The sequence below is a fragment of the Panthera uncia genome, chromosome E3, assembly GCF_023721935.1.
Source record: "Panthera uncia isolate 11264 chromosome E3, Puncia_PCG_1.0, whole genome shotgun sequence".
In the NCBI taxonomy this organism is placed as follows: domain Eukaryota; kingdom Metazoa; phylum Chordata; class Mammalia; order Carnivora; family Felidae; genus Panthera; species Panthera uncia.
In genome coordinates, this window is record NC_064815.1 from 18772036 (window position 1) to 18790643 (window position 18608).

General features: G+C 42.7%; 2 protein-coding genes across 3 annotated transcripts; one reads left to right on the forward strand and one right to left on the reverse strand.

The window, feature by feature from the left end:
- Positions 1-737: 737 nt before the first annotated feature.
- PSPH (phosphoserine phosphatase) lies at positions 738-17668 on the reverse strand. 2 transcript variants are annotated; one of them, XM_049638737.1, is made up of 6 exons: positions 17580-17668; positions 8494-8652; positions 7670-7804; positions 7070-7215; positions 3645-3793; positions 738-1214 (listed from the first exon to the last, which is right to left on the reverse strand). In XM_049638737.1, the coding sequence occupies exons 2-6, from the start codon at positions 8631-8633 to the stop codon at positions 1107-1109; spliced, it is 678 nt and encodes a 225-aa protein (XP_049494694.1). In that variant the 5' UTR covers positions 8634-8652; positions 17580-17668; the 3' UTR covers positions 738-1106. The 2 variants fall into 2 exon arrangements, with proteins under 2 accessions (XP_049494694.1, XP_049494695.1); XM_049638738.1 differs by having other exon boundaries at positions 1129-1214; positions 3641-3793.
- Positions 4929-5962, forward strand: LOC125928145 (cell division control protein 42 homolog). Its single transcript, XM_049638739.1, has one exon. It carries the CDS (start codon positions 4994-4996, stop codon positions 5567-5569), a length of 576 nt encoding a protein of 191 aa, XP_049494696.1. The 5' UTR covers positions 4929-4993; the 3' UTR covers positions 5570-5962.
- Positions 17669-18608: the final 940 nt, after the last annotated feature.

The window sequence follows — 18608 nt, forward strand, 5'->3', positions numbered from 1 at the left end:
AGGTCACTACTTTTGTTTAAGGCTTTTTTTTTTTTTTTTTTTTTTTTTTTGAGACAGAGAGAGAGAGCACACACACAAGTGAGCAGGAGAGGGGCAGAGGAGAGAGAATCTTCAGCAGGCTCCACGCCAGGCACAGAGCCCAAAGGAGAGCTCGATCCCACAACTGTGAGATCATGTCCTGAGCCAAAAACAAGTGTCAGAGGCTTAACCAACTGAGCCACCCAGGCGCTCCAAGTCTCCATTTTTTTTTTTAATTTTATTTTTTACATTTATTTGCTTTTGAGAGACAGAGAGAGAGAGAGAGAGCACAAGTGCGGGAGGGGAAGAGAGAGAATGAGACACAGAATCCAAAGCAGGCTCCAGGCTCCGAGCTGTCAGCACAGAGCCCGATGTGGGGCTTGAACTCACAAACCATGAGATCATGACGTGAGTCGGAGGAAGTCGGAAGCTTAACCAACTGAGCCACCCAGGCGCTCCAAGGCTCTATTTTCTTTTAAGCCTCTGTAACATTCCCTGTTTGACAAATTCCAAGAGCTAATAAAAGCGCATCCAGCCCTCTGCCCAGTGGGAGGGCTGGTGGGGGCTGAGTGGTGACAAGCACTACGCCCTGTGATCAACGGGGTCTCCAGCCCCTTGGTTCCTTGCCTGGCTGTTGTTTCTACCCAAAAACGTAAAGGTGCTTGAAATATTAGATACTGAAATACATCACAGGCAGAATGGACAATGCCACAAATCTGTTCTGATACATGGATAACTTTTATTTACCTACCACAGGGAAAACCAATAGTCACCTAAAGCTGCCTAACCCATATTTCCAACAGTGACGGTGTTTAAATTTACTATCCACCTTTAAAAGGCTTCAAATAAAATACAGATAGGAAAATACATAAAGAATTAAGATTATAAAACTATCCAGGTAATTAATGGTCATAATAACACTAGGACTGCAGTTAAAAAAAGCAGTTTTCCATAGTTTACTTGAAGTACAGATAATGAGTACCAAATCTATACATTAAGTTGTAATAGGCAATTTTAGGCAAACGGTATCAAACTGTATAACTTTTAAAAATTAACCGAAGTTGTTACAAACTGTATAAAAATTGACATTATTCTTCAAGTTCTCCTAAAAGCTCTACAAAATCAGTGATGTACCATTCAGCGTTGTCTTTTACTTGTTGTCTGATCACATTTCCTCCAAATCCAATGAAAACATCCTAAGAAAGGGGAAAAAAGGAGAGTTAAAAAAATAAAGATATAGCGGCACCCTAGGGCAGTAAGTGTTTGAAAAGAATGAACTGTTCTGCAAAGAGAGGTTAAGCCTAGCCTCAAGGGGGTGCCTCCCCAGCTCCCTGGGAGCGTCCTTGAATGAGTCAGTGCAACACCGCTGTCAGTCCAATCAGGCCAGGGGACACTGCAGGCTTCCAGGAGAACTGAAGCCCTCTAAAAACCAATGCAATTGCTTACAAAGGTAAAATCCCATCTGAGTTCTAAACCAGATGCATTCACAACTAGGCCAGGCAATCTCAAAGAGGGAAGAATAAAGAGAAGCCTGTAGTGCAGTGGAGATCCCACTGGCCTAGAATCAGGACCAGAGCAGGCGCCTCCTGACAGGTGCCCTGCGTGAACCTGACAGACCTCCCTCCCAGGGAGGGTGTTATTCTGGGATGAAGCAGATGACAGTCCCAGGATCTGCTGCCAGCACTCCACTCTCCATCGTTAAAATTATTGAAGGTTATGTTGTTTCCTTAATTTCTACCAAGTGACACCTTCTTGTAGTCATTTTTAAAATAGTATTTTCTCAGGGCACCTGGGTGGCTCAATCAGTTAAGCACCAGACTCTTGGTTTCAGCTCAGATCACGATCTCACAGTTTCGTGGGTTCCAGCCGCGCATCAGGCTCTGTGCTGGCAGCGTGGAGCCTGCTTGGGATTCTCTCTCTCTCTCTCTGTCTTTCCCTTCCCACTCACTTTGTCTCTCTCAAATAAATACAAATTTAAAAACATAGTATTTTCTCTTTTTCCGCCAGGATATAGACACTACATACACAATTTGGAAGTTGAAAATTCTTTTACTTGCCTTTCTCTTCATTTTTGTTCTCATACCACATAAGGAGGGAAACATAATGAGATTCTTACCTTCCAGTTAAGTGTAGCCTCCTAACTGAGCCTCCTTTCTGCATGCCAGCACCCGCTCGGGGTCCTAACACACCAACTCATTCCCTCTCTGTCCAGCAGCCTTCCAGGGCTTCCCATGACCTCACAGGGACACCAAAGTGCCTGACGCATAAAGTCTTCAGCGGTTGCTGAAGAGAAAGCCCATTCTTGCCAGTTCTTGTGCACTGACCAGCCCAGGTCTGTGCCTAGAACATCCTCACTCTGCTCTGCTGCCTCCCTGCCTCCTGCCCCCCCACCTGGTCACTTCTCCCTTGGGTCCTTCCAGGCCTGCACATGGTGGCTGTTGCCCTTCCTTCAAATCACACATTCCTCTGACCACGTGTGCCAGCACACACTTTCCCTTGGCTCGGTCAGGCCGTGTCATCTTCCAATGACTGGAAGGGTCCTCTGGAATTATAATTTTGTCACCTCTTGACATCAGGAGGGGGAGCTCCCTGATAGAACTGGGCATATGTGACTTCTACATACTCCTCATTGGACTAGTCCAGCATTCGTGACTTAGTCAACCGCAGCCTTGATTGTAAATCATCTGAAGACATCTTCTTATCTTGAATTGACTCAAGTAAGTTAAAAGGATCCAAAGATTCTTTAACCACTTTGGGTTAATCATTTACAAAGACAACTATTTTTAGATCTCAGGAAACTAGGTAGTAAAAAGCTCACCACTACATTTTTGGTTCAGGTTTTCTTAATTTAGTATGAGCTGATAAGGGCAAAGTCCTGCATGAAAGTGACACATTGCTGTATAGCATGTTTCCTAGTCTCAGAAAACAGCATTCATTCAGAAGAATAAAATGCTTTAATACAGGCACGTTATCAAACCTCCACCAGCCTCAGTTCCCTACTCAGTAAAAAGGAGAAGATACTTGGGGCGCCTGGGTGGCTCAGTTGGTTAAGCGTCCAACTTCGGCTCAGGTCATGATCTCACGGTCCGTGAGTTCGAGCCCCGTGTCGGGCTCTGTGCTGACAGCTTGGAGCCTGGAGCCTGCTTCCGATTCTGTGTCTCCCTCTCTCTCTGACCCTCCCCTGTTCATGCTCTGTCTCTCTCTGTCTCAAAAATAAATAAACATTAAAAAAATTAAAAAAAAAAAAAAAAGGAGAAGATACTATATGAGGAAATAGTTCGTCAAATATAAAAAGACAGTAAAATTTTGATTACAGTTATAAGATCTGAATTATTATTTGTGGTATTATTTGGGGAATCGAAGCCAAACCTTGAGCACACACTGGGGCTAAGAGGTGGCAGCCATACCACAGGAACAGGGTGGTAAAGTTCTAGATGGTTTTTTTTCAGGTTTGCAAAAAGTCAGTTGACATATTGAGACTGAAGGTGTCTTAATTGTTTTGGTTGTTTTACAGTGACACCTGGATGTTCTTCTCTCTTATCTCACCTAAGCAATCATACCAAGTTCTAAATCAGCTGTTTAAAACAGAACCACAACCAGAGAAAACTAGTACACTTAATACCTACAGCAGGAGGACAGGCTTCCATGTCTGTGGCTCCGTCTCCAATCATGATAATTTTCTTAAAATGAAATTTTTCCTTTAAAAGTTTAATAACTTTTCCTTTCCCACCAGATTCGGCTGTTGGCTGCATCTCATCAAAACCTGCATATTCACCTTAAAAGAGCAGTTACAACAGTGTTAATGATCCACAGAATTCTATCAGTAGGGCCAGCTTTTTGCATAGATGATACCCTCACTTAAATGTCACTGAGAAAGCTAAAAATGGCCCTCAGTGAAGTGACCCGGCCTGGATTTCTACACCACAGCCCCACATAAACAACTTTGCTTCTCACTTGCAAATACTTCTTGTTGAGGTAACTCCTTTAAATCATTAATGCCTTGGGGTAAATCAGTTTTATCCTCTAAGCTTTCATAGTTGTAATTCTCAAACCTTGCTGACATGGCAGAACATCATGAAATGATAATATATTAAAATTTTTAAAAGTTAATATATAATTTCATCTAAGAGGCAATTCCAACTTATATCTGATCAATTTTATTTCTTACAGTAATTAGCACACTCACTCTCTCTTCAGACCCATCCAAAATGTTTTATTAACACATCTAAAATTTTTAAATTAATATTATTTGGTTTTAAGGATGTCAGCCAGTCCTTGACATAACTAGAGACATTATGCAATGATGGAAAACTACAGCTGCAGCTGTGATGGTACACAGAAGGGCCAGGAGGCACTTTCAAAGGAGCGACAGAGGGGCGCCTCGGTGGCTTAGTCAGTTAAGCGTCTAACTCTTGATTTTGTCCCAGGTCATGATCTCAGGGTTCTGAGATCGAGCCCCACGTTGGAGCCTGCTTAGAGTTCTCTCTGCCTCTCCCTCCCTCTCTGCCCCTTCCCATCAAGGCAGCGACAGTGCAGTGACTCACTAGCAAACTCTCCTTCCTTAGCCTGTGATTGATTTGAATACATGAGAGCTCTCATAAAACTGAAATATAATGCGAGACAGAATAAGTCATGTGGGTATCAATGTGCAGACATTTATATACAGATAGATGATTATATGGACACTTATATATACAGATAGATGGACATATATACAGATATGGACATTTATATACAGATAGATGATTATATGGACACTAAAGCTAGGAGAGATGATGGCCCAAGTCTGTTTTGCACGGAGCAAAAGACCTCAGTCAAGAGTATCCTTTGCCTCAGTATTTAACTCTGATGCCACCTTGCTTAAGTTGCATCCCAACAGACACTACATAAGATACTGGATACTAGGCCCCGGCGGAGAAGCTGAGGTCACCATTGAATTTGAAATATTTAAAGCGGATACAAAACTGTTTCAGCAATGCAGACAATTAAGTGTGTTGTTGTGGGCGATGGTGCCGTTGGTAAAACTTGTCTCCTGATATCCTACACAACAAATAAATTTCCATCGGAGTATGTACCGACTGTTTTTGACAACTATGCAGTCACAGTTATGATTGGTGGAGAGCCATATACTCTTGGACTTTTTGATACTGCAGGGCAAGAGGATTATGACAGATTACGACCGCTGAGTTATCCACAAACAGATGTATTTCTAGTCTGTTTTTCAGTGGTCTCTCCATCCTCATTTGAAAATGTGAAGGAGAAGTGGGTGCCTGAGATAACTCACCACTGTCCAAAGACTCCTTTCTTGCTTGTTGGGACCCAAATTGATCTCCGAGATGACCCCTCTACGATTGAGAAACTTGCCAAGAACAAACAGAAGCCTATCACTCCAGAGACTGCTGAAAAGCTGGCCCGTGACCTGAAGGCGCTCAAGTATGTGGAGTGTTCTGCACTCACACAGCAAGGCCTAAAGAATGTATTTGACGAAGCAATACTGGCTGCCCTGGAGCCTCCAGAACCGAAGAAGACCCACAGATGTGTGCTGCTATGAACATCTCCAGAGCCCTTTCCGCACAGCTGGTGTCAGCATCGTACTAAAAGCAATGTTAAATCAAACTAAAGATTAAAAATTAAAATTCGTTTTTGCAATAATGACAAATGCCCTGCACCTACCCACATGCACTCGTGTGAGACAAGGCCCATAGGTATGGTCCCCTTCCCCCTCTCAGTACTAGTTAATTTGAGTAATTGTGTATTGTCAGAAAAGCGGTTAGTACTAGTTTTTGTTCTGTCGTTTCAAAAAAAAAATTTTTTTGTTTGTTTGTTTGTTTAAAAGCAAGGCATGCTTGTGATGACTCTGTAACAGACTAATTTGGGCTGTTGAAGCTGCTCCCGGGGCTCCATCCACTCTGGAGAATAATCCGGGACATTTAGGGGTTTTGTTTTTGTTCTTTTTGTTTTTGTTTTTTTCTTTTTTTTTTGGGGGGGGTGTGTGTGGGGTTTGTTTTTATTTAGTCATGTTTTTTAAATCCAGTAACCATTGGACAGCCCTTAAGGGAGGAGGATGGACTGACTCCACATTCCACTTCCTAGATCTAGTTTAGAACACTTGTCCCCCACCTGGTGCTCTTAGGAAGGAGTATAGTAAATGCCTCATTTAATAACACACTCCTTTTTGAAAGTTGCCTTTCTCTCCACCCTTGAGTAGGTCTAGTACTTGATGAAACTCATGAAAGCGGGTGGAACCTGTCTTGCCCCTCTTTTCTAGGATGCACTCTATATGTGACTGTGACTTTCAAGGAAATTTGTTTGTCATTTGCTGATTTTTTTTTTTGAAGTTAATTTCTAACTTCGTTTACTGATAAATGAAGAAAAGTATTGCACCTTTTGAAATACACCAAATGGATTGAGTACGTAATTAAAAAACGTTTTTTCCCCTGTCAGTCATTGTCTTACATGCTTATCGTAGATGTCCAGCTTAACAGCGTATGATACGGTGTTCCTAGAACACAGCCGGAGACCTGATAGATGGAGGAAGTGTGAGGGGTGGTGCTAGAAGACAGATGTCTGTGGAATGATGCACATCCTCTTTCAAGTTGGAGGATGGAGACAGACCTGCTTCATGAAGAAGCTGGGGGTGCGGGTGGTGGTGGGGAGGACATTTAACAACGCGGGGACCAGTCAGGGGAATCCCCTTATTTCTGTTTTGCATACGAGGAACCCTAGAGTAGCTAGTTAAGGCTCTCTAGTTTAGTAAAAAAAATCATGGAGTCTTATGAAGACTCTTCATAAGTGTTAATGGGGATTTTATCTGCTTATTTGGGTTGCAGTTCCCAATTTTTAAAAATGTTTAGGTAATCTTCTCCGCCTTCCCCAAATCCTAATTCTTGTAGATTCATTAGTGTTGAACCAATGCTTTCACATGTCTCAATTCTTTGTAAGTGCGTTCTTTTCAGATGTATTAAACAAACAAAAAACCCTTAAAAAAAAAAAAAAAGATACTGGATACTAAAACTGATGAGAAAGGGAAATGACACCATTAAAGTCTTACCATTGAAGTAGAATTTCAGCCTATTGGCAAATACGTTGGTTGATGGGATATTGAGCTTGGAAGCAACATGCTCCACAATGCTCCTAAAGCCACCAGATATTAGGAAAACCTGAACATTTCGCTCTTGCAGGCGACTTACCAGCTCCCTGCAAAAAAGAAATAAAATATACCAGACCCTGATTATATAAAAGAAAAAACATGAAACATGAGGAGAAAACTAAAAAACATATTTTTCTCCCAAATGCATCTGCCCAAATACATCACATAAGGTATATTGCCTGGTGAATTATAATGTTTTATGAATGTTTTTCTGAATGCACTTAGAAATTAATAGGTAGGGCTGGACTGCTTAGGAAACCATCCCACAAGTCTCCTCAGCCCATGAACCTAGAAACGCAAAATGAAGAGGAAGCTTAGGCTCTCCCTGGGGAGCAAGGAAGGGCAGACGTGGGCAGACGTGGGCAGAGCCAACCAGCCAGACAAGACCACAGGCTGAAAGAACGAGACAGAAGGGAGCACTAGAGCAATGGTGAGAGACTCTCAAGAGGAAATGCCCCCAAACACAGGTGCTGACAGAACCCAGACCGGGGCTCCTCTTACCTTATGCCAGGAGTCAGGTGGGGGGGGTGCTCTGCTATGAGCCTTTGTACCTGTTCCCTGGAGGGCTGGATCAGCGCTAAGCGCTCTGTGAGGGCAGCCTTGAAAGGCACTGCCCCACCCATGGCTCGCCGTGTCCTAGAAGGAAGACCCAACAGTCAGGCCAGCCGAGTCAGATGTCCCCAGAGTTTACATGCCCAACCTCCCCAGCTCCTCCAAAGTCCACCCAGGAGGAAGGTGCTACCTAGAGCTCCACCATACAACACGCATGCTACGATCCGTGAGAGCGAGGCCTGGGAATAAACATATGGGAGGTTTGCTTGAGAATCATACTAAGATTTTGCAGCCACGTCTCACATCAAATGCAGCTGAACATGAAATGGTCCGTGACCTGGTGACTGTAGGCAGCAATAATACTGCAGGCATAAACTGAGAGACTCTGAACCAAAACTAGCTTTCTAGCAAACCACGGAGGCCACACTTTCAACCATGACACAAAGCACTGGACACATGGTGATCCCCCACCCCGTCATCTTCTTTGGTGAGTTATGGTCATCGTTCCTCTGACCGAGCTAAGAGCATGTCACCCATATTTATTTGTCAGGGGCAACTTTCCTTTTTCCATAAATATTTGTATAAATGGATGACTGGATAATGTACACTAGTGAATTCAGTTGTAAATGATGGAAGAAGCAGCTTACTGCCCATGATTTATAGCCAGGGACTAAAAATCAGAGAAATGTGGCTCTGGTCCTACATGTTGTTGAAACGTCACTCTCTTTTGCAATTTTTTATCATCTCATAAAGTGAATAAATACTGTTCCTACATTTCTGACACAGCATCCTCAACTCCACAGAATTTGGCTAGCTCATCAATTCCTTCTTCTCTGATGACTGTGCTATCAACATCAAAGCATACTGCATCAGCTGAACAGAAAAGTTTCCTCAACTCTGAATGGGAGACCATCCTTGGAAGAATTGTTCTCCTACAAGAGAAAAAGAATAAATATACTTAAAGGCTTATAATCATAAAAAAGATCCAATTTTGCCCATTTATGCCAATATACTTTGATTCATATCAAAGTCCGTGTATCTCTCATAAACATGGACTCACACAGACTTATTTGTTGTTTAGTACAAAATAAGCACCTTCTAAAGGTCAGGTCTCAATGAGCGGGACCAAACTCTTCTCCCAGGAACTCAGTCTAGTGAAATACCAACTTACAAATATATTTGACGTTCAACCATATTCAACTCTTTTTGCCCTAATAATTATAGCAATAAGGCCAAGTGCTAAAGTGGAAATGTGCATAAGATACTGTGGGCACACAGAGAAAATGCTTTTAACCTTGCCTATGTTATATGGATTCCAAGGGACATAGTCATTGGAGCTGAATCATGAAGAGTAAGTGGCCTGAGTAGGTTCTCAAAGGGCAGGGTATCAGCTTGGTGTGTGCTGGGCATGGGGGGCAGGGAGATAGAGGCAAGAAGAGGAAGTAATGATGGTAGAGAGAAGAGTAGGGGCAAAGGCAAGGAGAAAGAATGATGGATAGGGGTGCCTGGGTGGCTCAGTCGGTTGAGTGTTGGTTGACACTTGATTTTAGCTCAGGTCATGATCCCAAGGTTGTGGGATAAAGTCCCGCATTAGGCTTCACACTCAGCTTGGGATTCTCTCTCTCTGCCCCTCTGCCCTGTTCGCGTGCATGAGCTCGCTCTCAAAAAAAAAAAAGAAAAAAGATGATGGATAACATACTGGAAGCCTCCCAATGGAGTCCAGCTACCAGGTGGTGCACAAAGGGGGGCCCTGAGCCAGGCTAAGGAGTTTGGATTTTAACATCTAGGTAATGGAAAACCTTGAAAGGCCTTTGCCTCCACAGAGAGGTCAGAGCTAAACTACACATCGGTTAGTCACCAGAGTAGAGGTGGGAAGTGAGGGCATGGCCTGGTGAAAGTCACCAGAGAGTGGAGAGCAGGAGAAAAGAACAGGGCTGAGGACAGAGCCCACAAGGAACAGAAAAGGTTAGATCAGGAGCCTGGGAAGGAAAATGAAAAGAGATCAAGACTCACTCACAGGAAGAGCCCCGAGGACCACTGTGCTGCAGAATCTATGGGGGACAGAGTTTCAAAAGGAATTTTGCGGGTTTTTTACTTTTTAAGAAAATCACTGGACTGGGATCTTGAGGGTGAAGGGGATCCTAGAGGTCACCTAGACCAATCTCCCATCAAATATGTCATGTACTAGGCCACACAGATGATGCAAATAACCTATATTTAGAATAGATGCCGGCTAAAAACAGACTCAAAGGAACTGGCCAACCTACTTCATAACTGATTTCTAACCCAATGCATCTGTAAGAACGATCCAGGTCAAAGGTGACCTGCGGGGGAAAAAATCTTTTCAGCCAAGGGCTGGCAAACTAGAGCCAGCCCGTTTGGAACCCTTACAAACTAGTGCACCAAATAGGAAACAGGAGTTTCACTGGAGACCCAGTAAGAAGGGGAAAGAGAAGGCAAATTAATGAATCCAGTAAGACAGTAGAGTATTAAACTAAACTAACACCAGCCTCGATGTGAATGAAGTTTCCATTAAACAGGAAACTTAAAAATACATGAATACTAAACATGTATGCTATTAATTATCTATAATCTCTTTTTCTACCATCATCCTGCTCCTATTCAAGCAGATCCCTCACCTCAGAGGACTGACTTCCCAGGTTCACATATCATCCCCCCTGTGAACTAGGCTCCTTTGCTGGTTGCTTCTCTTCCGTTCTCTTACTGATGCAACGACCCATGGTCCACCCCTGGTCTTCTCTAACCCACCCACTCCCTCAATGAATTCATCCGGGCTTGTGGCTTTAAATGTCATCTCTATGACAGTAACTTCCAAATATACACCTGGACCCCAGGCCTCTCTCCCAAACTCTAAACTCCAACCACCTTCCTGACCTCATTCAGGTGTCTGGTAAACATGTCTAAAACTGAACTCCTGATCTTGTCTCCCCAAAACGGCTATTCTTGCACCTTCCTTCTCTCCCCTGATGGCAACTCCATTTTTCAGTCACCCTCGACATTTTTTTTCTCTCAAAACCCATATCCCATCATTCAAGAAATTATGTTGGTTTCACCTTGAAAGCCTAACCAAAATCTGACCACTTCTCACCCTATCCACTGCTATTGGTCTAGCCTGAGTTACAAATTTTTCTTGCCAAGACTGCACCAATAGCCTCCTAAAAGGTCTCCCGTCCCAGTTTTTTGTTCTTAACATAACAGCCAAAGTAATCATTGTAAGCTATAAGCCAAATTATGTCACACTTACTTCTAGCTCAAATTCCTTCAGTGGCTCCTCATTTTATTAAGAGTAAAAGCCAAAGTTCTTACAATCACCTATAAGGTCGGCCCCCCATCCTGGCACCACTACCACCACCGCTGCCTCCCCCCCCATTACATCTCTGACCTCACTTCCTACTCCTCCCCCTTGCTCACTCTGCCCCAACCACACCAGTCCTCTTGCTGCTCTGGAAATACACGAGGCAGGTTTCCCACTCAGGGCCTTTGCTCCAGATGTGCCCTTGGTGGGAATGCTCTTCACTCAGATACTCACTTGGCCAAGTCCCTTATCAAGAGTAAAAAATAATGACTCTTTAAAAAAAAGTGATTGCCCAGGGGCACCTGGGTGGCTCAGTCGGTTAAGTGTCTGACTTTGGCTCAGGTCATGATCTCACAGTCTGAGTTCGAGCCCCGCATCGGGCTCTGTGCTGACAGCTCAGAGCCTGGAGCCTGCTTCGGATTCTGTGTCTCCCTCTCTCTCTGTCCCTCCCCTGCTCGCACTCTGTCCCTGTCCGTCTCTCTTTCAAAAATAAATAAACATTAAAAAAAAAAAAAAAGAGTGGGGGCACCTGGGTGGCTCAGTCAGTTAGGCATCCAACTTTGGCTCAGATCATGATCTCACAGTTATGGGTTCAAGCCCTGCATCGGGCTCTGTGCTGACAGCTCAGAGCTTAGAGCCTTCTTTGGATTCTGTGTCCCACTCTCTCTCTGCCACTCCCCTGCTCGCACTCTCTTTCTCTCTCTCTCTCTCAAAAATGAATAAACATTTAAAAAAAAAATTTTTTAAAAAAAGCGTTTGCCCAAATATCACCTTCTTCCATGTGCCAACCCTTGACCACCTGTTTATCACTGTAACCTCATCTCCTTATCCTTAACCCAACCTTACTAATCTCCCTCACTATGCCTTACGTTTTCTTTTTTCTGTAACATCTATCATCTTCTAACATATGATAAAATGTACTCATGAGGCATCTGGGTGGCTCAGTTGATTAAGCATCCGACTTCAGCTCAGGTCATGATCTCACAGTTCATGAGTTTGAGCCTCACAAGGGGCTCTTCGCTGTCAGCACAGAGCCTACTTCATATCCTCTGTCCCCCCCCCCCCGCTCTCTGCCCCTCCCCCACTTCTCTCTCTCTTTCTCTCTCTCAAAATAAATTTTAAAAAATGTATTTATTATGTTTATTATGTATTGTCTATCTGTCCTCATTAATATGTAAATTTCATAAGAATAGGCTCTTTATCAGCTTTGTTCACTACTGGATCCTTAGGACTGAGAACAGTACCTACAGTACCTATAGTAGGGCTTAATAATATTTGTTGAATTAAGTGAAGAAATAAAGCTCAATGCCATCTTCACTATAGGGTCTTCCCAGATTCCTCCGAGCTGGAAAAGATTTCTCTCCAGAATTTCCACAGTACTTAATGTAGACCTGTTTTCAATATATGAAATTCATAATATTCCTACTTATCTTAGACTTACTTATGTGCCTGTCACCTCCACTCCTGGATTGCAAGCTCTTTATACTAAGATCAAAAATTTTCTAAGACCCCAATTTAGGCCTCTTTTGAGTAGATGCTCAATTAATTTCTGAAGGTTGAATAAATAAATGAAATGATATAATTGTGAATTACATACCCGCAACTATTTAACTTTTTATTGTGCAGAATGTCAAACAAATACAAAAATAGAGAAAATGAATACATGAATTCCATGTATGCATCATCCTGCCTCAACAATCATAGCAAATCATGCCTCATGAACAACCCCACTAACAAGGGTTCTGTACCCCAATTCCAACATGGGTGCGTTCCCACACATTGAAGCAATTCTTAGACACCAGCATGGTGTCTCCTATAATTCAACTCTATTCTGACTTTATCCCACAGATAGCGTCAAATCCCATAGGTTCAGTCCCATAAGACTGAACCTTCCCCACCACACACACACACACACACACACACACACACACACTTAAGACCCCAATGCCAAGTACAGGTTGTCACCCATGCTTCTGACCAACTGCTACACACTGGAGGTTCCAACAATCCCCTCTTTGGGTTTGATTAATTTGCTACAGTGGCTCAGAGAACTCAGAGAAATATTTTATTCACTAGCTCACCAGTGTATTACAAAAGGGTAGAACTCAGATGGAAGCGATGCACAGGACAGGGTTTGTGGGAAGAAGCACAGAGCTTCCATGCCCTCTCTGAACATCCCATTCTCCCTGCATCTCCATGTGTTCACCAATCCAACCCAGAAGCTTTCAGAACTCCATCCTTTGGGTTTTTATTTGTTGTGAAGTCATGACTGATTAAATCATTGGCCATTGATGACTGAGCTAGATCACCAGCCCTTCTCCCCTCCTTGGAGGTCAGGAGGGTGGGACTCAAAGTTCCAACTCTCCAGTCACCAAGGTTGGCTCTGATAGCAAATAGCCCCATCCTTAGGTGAGGTCCAAAATTCACCTCATTAACACAGGAAGAAATACCAGACTAAAAGTCACCTCACTAACATAAGAAGAAACACCTTTATCACTCTCATCACAGGAAATTCCAAGGGTATTAAGAGCTGGGAGCCAGAGATGAGGACAAGAGCAAATATGTTTCTTATTATAAATCATAATATCACGCCCAAACACTTCCACCTTCCCTCATTATCTCAAAGCACATCATATCATTTCATCCAAAATATTTCAGTGTATATTTCTAAAAGGTAAAGACTTTTTTTTAACATGGCTATTACATTTTAATTTTAAGTATACTACTGTACCTGACTGTACCCAGGTTTGGCTTCTGAGGAATCTAGAATCAAATCAAGTTAAGACTTAATCAAATCAGACCTAATGATGCCCTTGCTAATCCAGTCCCCATAATTAGCATATAAATTAACCTAATGTCTCTCTTATTCAATTAATTTATGCCCTTCATGATTTGGATCCTATCTATTTCACCAATCTATCTCCCATTGCTTTTCTCTCCCAAGAAATACATACACACACAAACATATACACACAACTTATGCTCAAGGTATACAGAAGATGTCTTGTTCCTTAAATGTCAGTTTTTTAAACCTCTATGCCTTTGCAAATGCCAATCCCTCTGTCTGAAATCACCTAAGTCCTCATGTCCAGTGGGCAAATTCCTATTTATTATTCAAGATGCAGATTAAATAACCTTCCCTATACTACACTATCTCCTTCCTATTCCTTCAGAGAATTAATTAATTAGTCACTCCCATTTCTCTCCTAGGATGGGAGTTCCTTCAGGGTAAGGACCTTGACTGAATTATCTTTCATCTCTGTTTCCAGGACCCACCAGGTATAAAATAAATATTTCATGAATTAAATAGAGTTGAATCTAGGAAGTTATTGAGTACTCAGCAAGAATTGAGTAGATTATTATCCTCAATAAAACTATCCCAACTTAGAGTGCTATCAGCCTAAAATTAAAATCCTTGAGGTGACTGGGTGGCTCTGTCAGTTATGTGTCTGACTCTTGATTTTGGCTCAGATCATGATCCACGGTTCGTGAGATCAAGCCCTAAGTCATATTCTGCACAGAGCTTGCTTGGGATTCTCTTTCTCCTTTCTTTTTCTCTCTCTGCTTCTCCCCTGCTCATGCTTGCTCAATCTCTCTCTCTCTCTCTCTCTCTCTCTCAAAATAAATAAATAAACTTAAAAAAATTAAATTAGGGGCACCTGGGTAGCTCAGTTAGTTGAGCATCCAGCTCTTTTTTTTTTTTTATAATTTTTTTAAACGTTTGTCTCTTATTATTGAGAGACAGAGACAAAGCACAAGCAGGGATGGGGTGGAGAAAGAGGGGGACACAGAATCCAAAGCAGGCTCCAGGCTCTGAGTTGTCAGCACAGAGCCCAATGCGGGGCTCGAACTCACAAACCGCAAGATCATGACCTAAGCCAAAGTCCGACGCTTAACCAACTGAGCCACCCAGGTGCCCCGCGTCCAGCTCTTGATTTTGGCTCAGGTCATAATCTCCAAGTTCATGAATTTGAGCCCCGCATCGGAGCCTGCTTGGGATTCTCTCTTTCTCCCTCTCCCTGTGCCCCTCCCCCATTCTCACTCTCTTAAAGTAAATAAAATCTTTATAAAAATTAAATCAAATCAAATCAAATCAAATCAAAATCCTTAACCAGCAATGATGACTATACTCTAACCAATAGAACAGAATGGACATCGTATATTCTGAAGCTGGAAGAAACCTCAAAGCCATCATCTGGGTCAGATCCCATGCCTTTCTGCAAGAACGATATTAATGTGTCCATTTCACAAATTAACAACTAGAGGTGTAAGATACTTAAATGCTTTACCCAAGGTCACACAGCTCCCAAGTGATGGCTAAAAAAACTAAAACTTGGATCTCAAATGCACAGAAACAACATAAAAGGTGGTGAATAAATAAGAGGTGGATAAATTGAGAAGCAGAGAAATTAAGCAGAACTAAGTAAGGTTAAACATTTGATAAGAACCTATGTGGATTCAGGAAATGTCAGAGATTTTCATCAAGAATTCAGACCAAAGTTCTGCTAGCTGGACAACACAATGGGTAATGGTTCATTAACAGTGAAAGAAGAAAGTCTGCACATTCTTTGGGAGGACAGTAGATAGAAACAGGTTTCGTAAATCATCAAATTTCCACCAACCCGGGAACATCAAGGAGCTTCATATCCCACTCTCTCTGTGGCTCAGTAACCACTCATTTGGCTCTGGTCCAGAGGGAATCGATGCAATTCATATCACATGGCTAGGCAGGCTCATTATACAAGCCTAGAAGACAGAAGTCTATCAGCAGAGGAGTGGTAGTTAATGCAGTGCAATCCCACCGAGCATAAGAGAACCAATCACATGCAAATAGAGGGAAAGCGAGGAACAGACAAATAACATAAGAAGAGCTAAAAGGAGATAAATGGGACAGGCCAAAGAACCTTTTAAGACTGTGCATGAGGCAGTACAATGTCACTAAGAACAGGCAATACTCCTGAGAATGACTGACTGGCTCCTGAAGGCTCAAAACCTGTACGACCAAAGCCAGTCCACACTACCACCCTGTGCCTAAGCCTATGACCTGAGAAGTACACAATGGGCACCATGTTCAAGAGGCTACCAGTCTCACTGAGATGATCGGACAAATCATTATTGTTCGTGTTTGAAAAGTCAGTGACTTGAGCCTCTTCTTGACCACTGATAATAGCAATAGCTTCAGCCAGACCATCAGCCTCAGATATGAAAGGAAACACACATTTCCTCAAACAAAGTAAGGACTAATTTCCATATCCCCAGATGAACACTAGTCCTGACTTACGACTCAGAAGCGCCGAAAACTGCTTCCTGGATTGTACTGTGTACCAAAGACAAAGAAAATAGGATGTTTGAGACAAAAGTCACACTGAATTTACTTGGAAGGCTGATTCTTTCTCCACACCCTCCCTAGAAGACACAGCTGGATTATATAACCTTAACTTTGCCCCACAGAATGCTCATGTCAGGGGATATGCCCTCCAACCCCTAGGATTACACAGATTTGGCTCCCTACTTAGACCTTAGAACAAATGGCCAGCACTGTAAAATGCCCTGCCTCCTTGTTCACTTCTGGCTGCCTGTTTTTTCATGGTCTCCACCAGGAGTGGCTCACAATTCACACTTATTCAAATTTCTCATAGCTAGAGGGAGGAAAAATCTGCTAAGTTAAGGTGCTTCAAAGTAAATTGTGTACATTAGAATTTTACACACAAAAAAATCATTGCTAGAGAATGAACTCTGGATCCCTCACATCTGGCCTTTGTGGGGAGGGGAACAGCGCTGGAGGTGGAAGAAATCCTAGCAGAAGGGTATGTGCTTTGACATGGCAGCTCCCAGGCCCAGTCCTGAGCAATGAACCACTGCCCTTCTGCGGGTCAGAACAGGTCTCCTGTCCGCCTGACCCCCAGCTGGTCCATCTTGGGGAAACATGGGGCCAATGGTAAAGAAGCCTCTGCTGACAACCCCTTCTCACCCCCAGCTCCAAAAGTACAAAAGTATGTTTTCCTTCAGGGCCAGCCTTAGGAGCTCTGATTTTGGATAAGAGGGAAAAACCTCTCCACAAAAACTCTGTTTGAACTTCTTCATCTATGTATCCCATGAGAGGCACCCAAGATCACCTTCACCAACTTACTCTTTTGTTAGGATTGACCTCTTACCTTCACTTGTGTAAGAACAAATACAAGTTGGTACAGAGGTTACGGAGGTCAAGCACATCCAAGAGAACAAAACTTACTAGGCTTAAATGGATGTCACTTTTGGTAAGAGGGGTGAGTCTGTTTCAGGTCCTCTGGGCACTGCAACAATGCACCAATGGAGCCTGAGAAGCTTCTGGATCAGTGAAGAGTCAAAGGTCCTCCAGTAACTAAGCGTAGGGTTTCTGGCCAATGCATTTATGATTAAAAAAAAAAAAAAGGAACTGCTGTTCTGGGGAACCTGAGATTTTATGTACCCCACATACATTACAGTGCACAATTTTATTCCGGTGAAGAGGAAACTGATCACTGATAAACAAATTAACAGCAACAAAAAACAAATCAGACTCACGTTTCTCCAGTGCTGGATTCCTAGGAAATGACACTCTTCTCTTCCTGCTTCTTTACTGAATAAAAATGCAGCATAAAGTTTTGACTACAAATTTCTTTATGAGATCTTGGGAGTTCTGCAAGAGCAAGAGCCTAGAAAGAAAGAAGAAGGAAATGAACATCAAGGTTCAGACTCAAGAGAAGAAAGAAACTGTCTAGCTTCACTCTCCCAGCTGGTAGGACTGGTACAAAGACAGGTCAGATGCAAAGTTCCCTAAGACTGCTTCCCTTGCAAGACCCTGGACTTCTGCCTCCTTTCAGGACTGCAGAGGAGTACACACACTTTTCTCTGGCTTTGATTCTGCAAAAGCTTCAGGTCTGACAGGAAATCACCTACACCAGATCAGCAGAACACAGAGGCAAGGGAAGAAAAGAGGATCTACTGAGAGAACAAAATGCAAAGACAGGGAAGCTGACTTAGGTACATTAACAGACTACAAAACAGACCCAGCTGTCTTCAAAACGAAGAAACAAAGTCTCCAATATTCCAAGAACAGTCACAGAAGAGTCTGGCTACCCAATAACAAGGGAACAAAGTCAGCAATTTTGAATTAAAATCCTCATAATCAAAACTGTAAATAGAAGCATCTCGGTTGAGCATCCGACTCTCGATTTTGGCTCTGGTCATGATCTCAGTTTGTAGGATGGAGCCCCCGAGTCAGGTTCTGCACTGTCTCTCTCTCTGCCCCTCCCCCATTCTCATGCGCACACGCTTGCACACACTCTCTCTCAAAATAAATAAACATTAAAAAAATAACCTCATCATTTTTTAAAAAGTAGACAACAATGCTAAATCTCAGAAGAAAAAAAAAGATAAAAGAAATAAGATGAGTCAAGAAAAAGCAAAGAGATTGAAAGGGAAGGCTCAAAATACAGAAGGCTCAAAATACAGTCCTTACTGAACTCAAAAAAGGTTGTGTACCCTTTCTCTCATCCAAGTTTTTTAGTTAATTTCAAAAACGAAAATGAATGTGGCTTCCATCATGCCCCA

Coding starts and splice junctions, on each gene's coding strand:
- LOC125928145 (XM_049638739.1), top strand. CDS start 4,994: ATGCAGACAATTAAGTGTGTTGTTGTGGGCGATGGTGCCGTTGGTAAA.
- PSPH (XM_049638737.1), bottom strand. CDS start 8,633: ATGGTCTCCCATTCAGAGTTGAGGAAACTTTTCTGTTCAGCTGATGCA. Junction 7,805..8,493: donor GAGGATGCTGTGTCAGAAAT/GTAGGAACAGTA, acceptor TCTTCCTTCTAG/GACACGGCGAGCCATGGGTG. Junction 1,215..3,644: donor TGGAAGCCTGTCCTCCTGCT/GTAGGTATTAAG, acceptor CCCCTTTCTTAG/GATGTTTTCATTGGATTTGG.